The sequence below is a fragment of the Cervus elaphus genome, chromosome 20 (genome assembly GCF_910594005.1).
Source record: "Cervus elaphus chromosome 20, mCerEla1.1, whole genome shotgun sequence".
NCBI classification, from domain to species: domain Eukaryota; kingdom Metazoa; phylum Chordata; class Mammalia; order Artiodactyla; family Cervidae; genus Cervus; species Cervus elaphus.
The window spans coordinates 44,978,550-44,990,602 of record NC_057834.1 but is presented as its reverse complement, the minus strand read 5'-3'; the positions used below and the strand labels follow the sequence as shown (position 1 = coordinate 44,990,602).

General features: G+C 40.1%; 1 protein-coding gene across 3 annotated transcripts in view; it reads left to right on the top strand.

Moving 5' to 3' along the window:
• The first annotated feature begins 1,307 nt into the window (after positions 1-1,307).
• Positions 1,308-12,053, top strand: part of CHD1L (chromodomain helicase DNA binding protein 1 like) — a 71,210-nt gene continuing 60,464 nt past the window's right edge. For 2 of the 3 annotated variants that reach the window (XM_043876468.1, XM_043876467.1), the window contains exon 1: positions 1,308-1,455. In XM_043876468.1, the coding sequence (XP_043732403.1) occupies positions 1,323-1,455 (133 nt within the window). In that variant the 5' untranslated portion in view covers positions 1,308-1,322. Of the gene's footprint in view, positions 1,456-1,560; positions 1,798-12,053 lie in introns of those variants that run through there. The other variant, XM_043876469.1, reaches the window with a different exon arrangement.

The window sequence follows — 12,053 nt, the reverse complement described above, 5'->3', positions numbered from 1 at the left end:
AGTAGGCCTGGTTTTCCAGGGTAACATGATTATCAGGCCACCTGGAGCCAGCCAATCAATATGCGCCCAGTAAGGAAAAGGGAACCTATCAGGGGAAAGCCGAAAAGCCCTGGAAGGTTTGAGCCAATAAGATTACTTTGCAAACATGTAACCAATCCACTTAAGCCAGCTACCAACTGCTTATGCACACCTTATAAATTGGGTAACAGCTCGGGCTCAGCGCTTTCTGACCCTGCACCACTGCGTTGGTTGTGGCAGTGAGCCCTGACTCGAGTCAGCAATAAACTTCCCTTTTTTTGTGAGTTGCATTGTCTTGGAAGCCTTCTCTCTTCCCGCTCGGGGATTCGGACATCAGGGATAACAATAGGGTTATTGGGTGTGTTACATAAGAAAATCACAGAAAGCCCTTAGGGGAGTAACTCTAACTGCATCAATAAATGCAGCAACTTGTTTGTACACTACTAATTATACATTATTACACCTTAAATTCAATCAAAGCTGATGCTGAGTCATGGTGACTCTCAATCTAACACATAGCTTCAGTTTGCTCCCTGTAATTCACTTGTGAGGAGAAGGCAATGGCACCCCACTCCAGTACTCTTGCCTGGAAAATCCCATGGACAGAGGAGCCTGGTAAGCTGCAGTCCATGGGGTGGCTAAGAGTTGGACACGACTGAGCGACTTCACTTTCACTTTTCACTTTCATGCATTGGAGAAGGAAATGGCAACCCACTCCAGTATTCTTGCCTGGAGAATCCCAGGGACGGGGGAGCCTGGTGGGCTGTCGTCTATGGGGTCACACAGAGTCGGACAGACTGAAGTGACTTAGCAGCAGCAGCAATTCACTTGAGAAATCCATTGTGGCCATGACATTCTTCATAAACTTACTACCACTCAGAGGTTCCGGCCCACAGACTACAGGGAGTAAGTACGGATTTCAGGGCCCAAACCAATTTATTAATACTGTAAACTGAACTTTACAATATTGCCGAAAATCGCTGGGGAGAAGAGCCAAAACCCCAGAGTCCAGCAAAGCACATTCAATGTTAATTAAATAACAAGTGAATGACGAGCGTTTCAGGTGGTCAGTCGCCTAGAACGGACGAAAGCTCAGCCAGAGGCACAAGTGTGAGCGGGCCCACGTGCACCCGGCTGCAAGCATTCAACAGAGGGGTAGGGGACCTTCGAGCACCCTCGGCACCCAGAACTCAGAGCAGGAGCGCCCTCTGGCGGCGGCGGCGTCCGGGGGTTCGGGCCGAGAGAGTCGGGAAGGAAGCTCGAGGGGCGGGGCGGCGGCGCGGGGCGGCGCTTCGCCCGGCTGAATGGAGCGTGCGGGCGCCGCGACCCCCGAGGGCGACATGCCCGGCTTTCTTCTGGCTCTTCAGAGCGAGAGCCGAGCCGAGGCGCCGCGGGCGCGGGTGCAGGAGCAGGACTTGCGGCAGTGGGGCCTCACAGGTCAGTGGCTTCAGGCGAACTTCGGCCCACGCCGGCCGACTCTTTGGGACTCTGCTCGCCCGGGCCCCTGTATCCGGTGCCAGGAACGGTCTGGCGGCGCCGCGGGTGGACCTTCCGTCGGTTTCAAACCTACGGCAGCAGAGCCTTCCCTTCCCGCCCTTGCGGCGAGGCTGGGCGGAGAGGAACCCCGCCTGGTGCCGGGTGGCCATTGCCCCGCCTGCGCAGCGCGCGCGGCTGGCGGACGCGGAAGAAATGGGATTCCCAGAGCGGAAGCCCGCGGCTCCCGCTACCCGGCGCGCCGGCCCTGGGGATGGGGAACTTATTGAGGCCCCTGTCCCAAAGGTAAGACGTTCCTCTCTCTCAAGAGGCGGAGACCGTCCTGGCGCCCCAAGGGTTTGGGTTTCAAGTTTGTGTTCCGGTGGGTTTGGAGGCCTAGCTTGGGGCGTTTAATTGGTTGCTTCTGCAAAACGATCAGAACTCGTCTCCGAGCTTCAGTTCTCTTCTTCGTTTACCCGGCTCGCATAGTTCTTTGATAGTTCTCCACGGGTTAATTCTCCTCCAACGTTATAACTTGAAATATGCAGCTAAGCAAAGTTCATCAGCGCTTTTCTGCGTGTAACTATTTTATTTGTACTAGCCCTTCCCTAGAATCTTAGAAGAGCAAAGCTTGCATCCCCTTGAGGTCTTCAGGCAGGGAGGCGGAGCGCGTTTCTGGATGGAGCCCTCAGGATGGTGTTGTCGTTTGTTGTTGTTTAGTCGCTAAGTCGTACCTTATTCTTTTGAGACCCCCTGGACTGTAGCCCGCCAGGCTCCTCTGTCCGTGGGACTTCCCAGGCAAGAATACTGGAGTGGGTTGCCATTTTCTCTAGGGGACCTTCCCAACCCAGATATCGAACCCATGTCTCTTGCGTCTCCTGCTTTGGCAGCCGGTTACTCTACTACTGAGCCACCCGGGAAGCTCGTAAGAAGTGTTTATCCATCTTAAATGTGAATTTTTGGTCTGATGCTTATGTGTTCGGTGTAAAGTTTATCAGTTTATAAAGCCAAAGTTTATACGTGATTATGTGTCTATTTCCTTGTATGTGTTTTTGGGTATGATACGATGTTTTAGAGAAGGCTAGATCAAATGTGCACATTGATACTGGACTGTTGATAATACACCTGGAGAAATATACACATGGACCAGTGCTGTTATAGTAAAGTTGAGAAGATAGGTACGAGATAGCAGGTTTGCCTGGATAATTAGAGTGAGTGAATGAAGAGTTAAATAGACAAATACGTAAGTTTGGTGGTGGGCGTGGATAAGTGCGTAGTGTGGAGAAAGGAAAAAGCAGAAAATAAGTATACTCAGAGGAATAACCATTTAATATTCTAACTTGAAATTCCTATTTCTATTTGAATAAATTAATGTTCTGAGAAACTATTCTTTGTGAGTTGGTTAAAAATGCCTACTGAATTTTTATTTTTTTAATTTTTGTATTTTAAAAAATTGTGTGTTTTTTTCCTTCTGATTTTTTCCTTTTTTAACAGAAGTAGTACATATTTTCTGTAAAACATTTAGGGTAATATTCTATGCATAAAGAAGAACAGTAATATACATAATTCTATGACATACTATTATGTTTCCTGCCAGTCCTTGGCCTTTGCATGCATGCATATGTTTGTATATACAATTTCTTTTTCTCTTTCTTTTCCAGGATGGGGCCAGGACTGAGGGAGAAGTGCAAAAATGGGGTTTCATTTTTCTGAAACCATAAATTTTTTCCTTATTGTCATTTAGTCTTCTTCAATATATTTAGTGTGTACATGTGTTCTAAGTCGCTTCAGTCATATCCAACTCTTTGCGACTCTGTGGATTGTAGCCCGCCAGGCTCCTCTGTCTATGGGATTCTCCAGGCAAGAACACTGGCGTGGGTTACATATTTAGTAGGTACAGGCTGATTTTTTTCATTTTTTATTTTTATTTTGGAGATTAACCTCTTGTCATTTATTTCGTTTGCAAATATTTTCTTCCATTTTGAGGGTTGTTGTTTCATCTCATTTATGGTTTTCTTTGCTGTACAAAAGCTTTTAAGTTTAACTAGGTCCCGTTTGTTTATTTTTGTTCTTATTTTCATTACTGTAGAAGGTAGGTCAAAAAAGATCTTGCCGTGATTTATGTCAGAGTGTTCTTCCTATGTTTTCCTCTAAAACTTTTATAGTATTTGATCTTCAATCCATTTTAAGTTTATTTTTGTGTGTGGTGTTAGGGAGTGTTCTAATTCATTCTTTTACATGTAGCTGTCCAGTTTCCCAGCATTGCTTATTGAAGAGACTGTCTTTTCTCCATTGTACTTACATGCTTCCTTTGTCATAGATTAGGTGACCTTAGGAATGTGGCTTTATCTCTGGGCTTTCTATCCTGTTGCATTGATCTATATTTCTGTTCTTATGTCAGTACCATACTGTCTTGATTACTCTTGCTTTGTAGTATAGTCTGAAGCCAGAGATCTGATGCCTCCAGCTCCATTTTGTTTTCTCAAGATTGCTTTGGCTATGTGGGGTCTTTTGTGTTTCCGTACAAACTGTAAACATTTTTTCTTTTAATTCTATGGAAAATGCCATTGGTAATTTGATAGGGATTGCATTGAATCTGTAGGTTGCTTTGGGTAGTATTGATTCTTCTAAGAACATATCTTTCTTTCACCTGTTTGTGTCATCTTCGATTTCTATCATCAGTTTCATAATAGTTTTCTGAGTACAGGTCTTTTACCTCCTTAGGTCAGTTTATTCCTAGATATTTTATTTCTTTTGTTGCAGTGGTAAATGGGATTTTTTTTTTCTCTTTCCTATATTTTGTTGTTAGTGTGTAGAAGTAACAGAAATTTCTGTGCATTAATTTTGTATACTGCAGCTTTACCAGATTCATTGATTGGCTCTAGTGTTTTCTGCTGGCATCTTTAGGATTTTCTGTGTATAGTTTCATGTCATCTGTGAACAGTGACACTTTTGCTTCTTCATCTCCAGTTTGGATTCCTTTTATTTCTTTTTCTTGTCAGACTGCAATGGCTAGGACTTCCAAAACTATGTTGAATAATAGTGGTGAGAGTGGATATCCTTGTCTTATTCCTGATCTTAGAGGAAATGCTTTTAGTTTTTCACCATTGAGAATGATGTTTGTGGTGGGTTTTTCACATATGACCTTTATTATGTTGAGGTAGATTCCCTCTATGCCTACTTTCTGGAGGATTTTTATCATAAATAGGTTCTGAATTTTGTCAAAAGCTTTTTCTGCATCTATTGAGGTGACCATATGGTTTTTATTCTTTAATTTGTTAACATGGTATATCATGTTGATTTTCATTTGTTGAAGAATCCCTGCATCACTGGGATAAAGCCCACTTGATCATGATGTATGATCCTTTTAATATGTTGTTGTATTTTGTTTGTTCGGATTTTGTTGAGGATTTTTGTGTCTGTGTTCATCAGTGATATGGTCTGTAATTTTGTTTTTTGTGATATCTTTGTCTGGTTTGGTATTAGGGTGATGGTGGCCTTGTAAATTGAGCTTGGGAGTGTTCCTTCCTCTGCAATTTTTTGGAAGAGTTTGAGAAGGATGAGTGTTAGCTCGTCTCTAAATGTTTGTTAGAATTCGCCTGTGAAGCCATTCTGGTCCTGGACTTTTGTTTGTTGGAAGACTTTTAATTATAGTTTCAATTTCATTACTGGTGATTGGTCTGTTTGTATCTTCTATTGGTTTAGTCTTGGTTCAGTCTTGGAAGATGGTACCTTTCTAAGAATTTGTCCATTTCTTCCATGTTGTCCATTTTATTGGCAAATAGTTGCTTTAAGTAGTCTCTTTTGATCCTTGGTATTTCTGTGGTGTCAGTTGTAATTTCTCCATTTTCATTTCTAATTTTTTTGATGAATCTTGTCCCTTTTTTTCTTGATGAGTCTGGCTAAAGGTTTATCAATAGCCAGCTGTAGTTTCATTGATTTTTGCTGTTGTTTTATTTCTACTGGGTTGGCCAAAAAGTTAATATAAGTTTTCCCATAACATCTTATGGACAGACTCAAAGGAATTCTTTGGCCAACTCAGTATTTCATTTATTTCTGCTCTGATTTTTATGATTGCTTTATGTATAAGGTTAGGTTGTTTGAGTTTTTCCTTGTTTCTTGAGGTAGGATTGAATTGCTATAAACTTCCTTCTTAGAACTTCTTTTGCTTCATACTTAGATTTTGGGTCATTCTATTTTCATTTGTTTCTATGTATTTTTAAATTTGCTCTTTGATTTCTTCAGTGATGTCTTGGTTATTTTGTATCATATTGTTTAGCTTCCTTGTGTTTTTTGTTTGTTTGTTTTTTAACATTTTCCCCCCCTGTCATTGACTTCTGGTCTCAATGTTGTGGTCAGAAAAGACACTTGATATGATCTCAGTTTTTAAAAATTTACTGAGGCTTAACTTATGACCCATGATGTTATCTATCCTTGAGAATGTTCCATGTGCACTTGAGAAGAAAGTGTAATATGCTGCTTCTGGGTAGAATGTCCTATAAATAGCAATTAAACCTGCCTGGTCTATATTGGCATTTAAAGCTGTGTTTCCTTATTTTCTGTCTAGGTGATGTTTCCATTTGTGTAAGTTGGGTGTTAAAGTCCCCCACTATTATTGTGTTCCTGTCAGTTTTCCTTTTTATGGCTGTTAGCATTTTCATTATGTATTGAGGTGCATAAATATTTATGTGTTATATCTTCTTGGATTTATCCCTTGATCATTATGTAGTGACCTTCCTTGACTCTTGTAAGTCTTTAAGTCTGTTTTATCTGATATAAGTATTGCTATTCCAGCTTTCTTTTGATTTCCATTTGCATGGCATGTCTTTTTCCATCCCCTCACTTTCAGCCTGTATGTGTTTTTAGGTCTGAAGTAAGTCTCTAGTGTGCTGTGTGCTGAGTTGATCAGTCGTGTCCAACTCTTTGCGATCACGTGGACTGTAGCCTGCCAGGCTCCTCTGTCCATGGAATTCTTCAGGCAAGAATACTGGAATGGGTTGCCATTTCCTTCTCCAGGGGATCTTCCCAACCCAGGGATCAAACCCAGGTCTCCAGCATTGCAGGCAGATTCTTTACCATCTGAGCCACCATGGATGAACCATACATTCAGGTCTTGTTTTTGTATCCATTCAGCCAGTCTGTTTCTTTTGGTTGGAGCATTTAATCCATTTACATTTAAGGTAATTATCAATATACATGTTCCTATTGCCATTTTCTTTGTTATTCTGGGTGTGTTTTTGTAGGTCTTTTTGTTTTCTTGTGTTTCCTGCCTAGAGAAGTTCCTTTAGCATTTGCTGTAAAGCTGATTTAGTAGTGCTGAATTCTGTTAGCTTTTGCTTGTCTGTAAAAATTTATCCTTTGAATCTGAATGAGATCCTTGCTAGGTAGAGTAAAGTAGGTTTTTCCCTTTCATTGTTTTAAATATATCCTGCCAGTCTCTTCTGGCCTGCCAAATTTCCTCTGAAAAATCAACTGATAACTTTGTGGAGATTCCCTTGTATGTTATTTTTTTGCATTTCCTTTGCATTAGTATTTTTTCTTTGAATTTAGTATTTGTTTGTTTGACTAATATATGTCTTGCCATGTTTCTCCTTGGGTTTATCCTGTATGGGACTGTGCTTCTTGAACTTGGGTGGCTATTTCTTTTCCCATGTTAGGGGATTTTTTGGCTATAATCTCTTCAAATATTTTCTCAGACCCTTTCTCTTTCTCTTATTTCTTCTGGAATCGCTGTCATTTGAACGTTGGTGAGTTTAATGTCTCTGAGACTCTCCTCATTTCTTTCTGTTCTTTTTCTTTATTCTGCTCCTTTGCAGTTATTTCCACTATTCTACCTTTTAGCTCACTTATTCATTCTCCTGTCTCAGTTGTCCTGCTATTGATTCTATTTTGGGGGGGGGCTCCAAAATCACTGCAGATGGTGATTGCAGCCATGAAATTAAAAGACGCTTACTCCTTGGAAGGAAAGTTATGACCAACCTAGATAGCATATTAAAAAGCAGAGACATTACTTTGCCAACAAAGGTCTGTCTAGACAAGGCTATGGTTTTTCCAGTGGTCATGTATGGATGTGAGAGTTGGACTGTGAAGAAAGCTGAGCGCCGAGGAATTGATGCTTTTGAACTGTGGTGTTGGAGAAGACTCTTGAGAGTCCCTTGGACTGCAAGGAGATCCAATCAGTCCATCCTAAAGGAGATCAGTCCTGGGTGTTCATTGGAAGGACTGATGCTGAAGCTGAAACTCCAATACTTTGGCCACCTCATGCGAAGAGTTGACTCATTGGAAAAGACCCTGATGCTGGGAGGGATTAGGGGCAGGAGGAGAAGGGGATGACAGGATGAGATGGCTGGATGGCATCACCAACTCAATGGACATGAGTTTGAGTAAACTCCGGGAGTTGGTGATGCACAGGGAAGCCTGGTGTGCTGCGATTCATGGGGTCGCAAAGAGTCAGACACGACTGAGCGACTGAACTGAACTGAAGTGTATTTTTTTAATTTCATTTTTATTTATTTTAATTGGAAGATAATTACAATATTGTGATGGTGTCTGCCATACATCAACGTGAGTTGGCCATAGGTACATTACACACATGTCCCCCCAGTCCTGACCCCCCTCCTACCCCCATACCCACTCCACCACTGGCTTTGGGTGCCCTGCTTCATGCATCAGACTCGCACTGGTCATCTCTTCTACATATGGTAATCTATACATTTCAGTGCCATTCTCTCAAATCATCCTTCACTCTCCTTTTCCCACCAAGTCCAAAAGTCTGTTCTTTACGTCTGTGTCTCCTTTGCTGCCCTGTATGTAGGATTGTCAGTACCATCTTTCTAAATTCCATATATATATATATATATATGCATTAGTATACAGTATTTGTCTTTCTCTTTCTGGCTTATTTCACTCTATAATAGGCTCTAAGTTCATCCATCTCATTAGAACTGACTCAAATGCATTCTTTTTATAGCTGAGTAATATTCCATTGTGTATGTGTACCACAACTTTCTCATCCATTCATCTGCCAGTAGGTACCTAGATTGCTTCCATGTCCTAGCTATTGTAAATAGTGCTGCAGTGAACATTGGGGTACATGTGTCTCTTTCAATTCTGATTTCCTCAGGGTATACTCCCAGCAGTGGGATTGCCAGGTCATATAGCTGTTTTATTCCGAGTTTTTTAAGGAATCTCCACACTGTTCTGTATAGTGGCTATACTAGTTTTCATTCCCACCAACAGTGTAAGAGGGTTCCCTTTTCATCACACCCTCTCCAGCATTTATTGTTTGTAGACTTTTTGATGATGGCCATTCTGACCAGCTTGAGACAATACCTCACTGTGGTTTTGATTTTCATTTCTCTAATAATGAGTGACGTTAAACATCTTTTCATGTTTATTAGCCATCTATATGACGACTTTGGAAAAATGTCTGTTTAGGTCTTTTGTCCACCTTTTGACTGGGTTGTTTGCTTTTCAGGTATTGAGCTGCATGAGCTGCTTGTATATTTTGGAGATTGTCACTTGTTTAGTTTGCTATTATTTTCTCCCATTCTGAGGGCTGTCTTTTCACCTTGCTTATAGTTTCCTTCATTGTGCAAAAGCTTTTAAGTTTAATTAGGTCCCATTTGTTTATTTTTGTTTTTATTTCCATTACTCTGGGAGGTGGATCATAGAGGATCTTGCTGTGATTTATGATGGAGAGTGTTCTGCCTGTGTTTTCCTTGAAGAGTTTTATAGTTTCTGGTCTTGCATTTAGGTCTTTAATCCATTTTGCATTTTATTTTTGTGTATAGTGTTAAAAAGTGTTCTAGTTTCATTCTTTTACATGTAGTTGTCCAGTTTTCCCAGGACCATTTGTTGAAGAGGCTATCTTTTCTCCATTATGTATTTTTGCCTCCTTTGTCAAAGGTAAGCTCTTCATAGGCAAGTGGATTTAGCTCTGGACTTTCTAGTTTGTTCCATTGATCTATTTTCTGTCTTTGTGCTAGTACCATACTGTTTTGATAGCTGTAGTTTTGTTGTATAGTCTTAAGTCGGGAAGGTTGATTCCTCCAGTTCCATTCTTTCTCAAGATTGCTTTGGTTGTTCAGGGTCTTTTGTGTTTCCATACAAATTGTGAAGTTATTTGTTCCAGTTCTGTGAAAAATACCATTGGTAGTTTTGATAGGGATTGCATTGAATCTGTACATTGCTTTGAGTAGTATACTCATTTTCATTATATTGATTCTTCTAATGCAAAACATGGTATATTTCTCTGTATCATCTTTGATTTCTTTCATCACTGTTTTAGTTTTCTGTATATGAGTCTTTTGTCTCTTTAGGTAAATTTATTCTTAAGTATTTTATTCATTTCAGTGCAATGGTGAGTGGGATTGTTTTCTTAATTTCTCTTTATGATTTTTCAATGTTAGAGTATAGGAATGCAAGGGATTTCTGTGTATTAACTTTATATCCTGTGACTTTACTATATTCATTGGTTAGTTTTAGTAATTTTCCAGTGGCATCTTTAGGGTTTTCTATGTAGAGGATCATGTCATCTGCAGTGAGAGTCAGTTCTTTTCCAATGTGTGTTCCTTTTATTTTCCTTCTCTGATAGCTGTGGCTAGGACTTCCAAAACTGTGTTGAATAGTAGTAGTGAGAGTGGGCACCTTTGTCTTGTTCCTGCTTTTAGAAGAAATGCTTTCAATGTTTTTACCATTGAGGATAATGTTTGCTGTGTGTTTATCATATCTGACTTTTATTATGTTGAGGTATGTTCCTTCCATGCCTACTTTCTGGAGAATTTTTATCATAAATGGGTGTTGAATTTTGTCAAAGGCTTTCTCTGCATTTACTGAAATAAGCATATGGTTTTTATCTTTAAATTTGTTAAGGTGGTGTATCACATTGATTAATTTGCAAATATTGAAGAATCCTTGCACTGGAATAAAGCCCACTTGATCATGCTATATGATCTTTTTAATATGTTGTTGGATTCTGTTTGCTAGAATTTTTTTGAGGATTTTTGCTTTTATGTTCATCAGTGATATTGGCCTGTAGTTTTCTTTTTTTGTGGCATCTTTGTCTGGTTTTGGTATCAGGGTGATGGTGGCCTCATAGAATGAGTTTGGGAGTTTTCCTTCCTCTGCAATTTTCTGGAAGAGTTTGAGTAGAATAGGTGTTAGCTCTTCTCTAAATTTTTGGTAGAATTCAGCTGTGAAGCCATCTGGTCCTGGGCTTTTGTTTGTTGGAAGATTTTTTGATTATAGTTTCGATTTTCATGCTTGTGATTGGTCTGTTCATATTTTCCATTTCTTCCTGGTTCAGTTTTGGAAGGTTATACTTTTCTAAGAATTTGTCCATTTCTTCCAAGTTGTCCATTTTATTGGCATATAGTTACTGATAGTAGTCTCTTATGATCTTTTGTATTTCTGTGTTGTCTGTCTTAATTTCTCCACTTTCCTTTCTAATTTCATTGATTTGAGTCTTTTTCTTGACAAGTCTGGTTAACAGTTTGTGTATTTTGTTTATCTTCTCAAAGAACCAGCTTTTAGTTTTATTGATCTTTGCTTTGGTCTCCTTCATTTCCTTTTCATTATTTCTATTCTGAGTTTTATGGTTTATTTCCTTCTACTAACTTTGGGTTTTTTGTTGTTGTTCTTCTTCTTTTTCTGTCTGAAAGCTTTTGATTTCTCCTTTGAATCTGATTGAGATCCTTGCTGGGTAGAGTAATCCTGGTTGTATGTTTTTCCCTTTCATCACTTTAAGTATATCCTGCCATTCCCTTCTGGCCTGCAGAGTTTTTGTTGAAAGATTGACTGTTATCCTTATGGGAGTCTACTTGCATGTTGTTTGCTGCTTTTCCCTTGCTGCTTTTAATATTTTTTCTTTGTATTTAATTTTGTTAGTTTGATTAATATGTATCTTGGCATGTTCTCCTTGGGTTTGTGCTGTATGGGATTCTCTGGGCTTCTTGGACTTCGGTGGCTATTTCCATCCCCATTTTAGGGAAGTTTTCAACTATTACTTCCTCAAATATTTTCTCATGCCCTTTCCTTTTGTCTTCTTCTCCTGGGGTGCTTATGATTCAAATGTTGGGGTGCTTAACATTGTCCCAGAGGTCTCTGTGACTATCCTCATTTCTTCCTATTCTTTTTTCTTTTTTTCCCACTCTGCTTCATTTATCTCCACCATTCTGTCCTCCAGCTCACTTACCCTTTCCTCTGCCTCAGGTACTCTACTGTTGGTTCCCTCCAGAGTGTTTTTCATCTCAGTTATTGCATTGCTCATCACTGATTGACTGCTCCTTATTTCTCCTAGATCCTCGCTAAACATTTCTTCCATCTTCTCAATCCACGTGTCTAGTGTGCTTGTCTGTGTCTCCATTGTGTTTTCAAGATTTTGAGTCATATTTACGGTCATTATTCTGAATTCTTTTTCAGATAGACTCTATCTCCTCTTTGGTTTGGTTTGGTGGGTTTTTACATGTTCCTTCACCTGCTGGGTATTTCTCTGGCTTTTCATTTTGTTTGCTATGTTTGGGGTCTCCTTTCTTCTGCCTGGAGGGTTGTAGCTCCTCTTA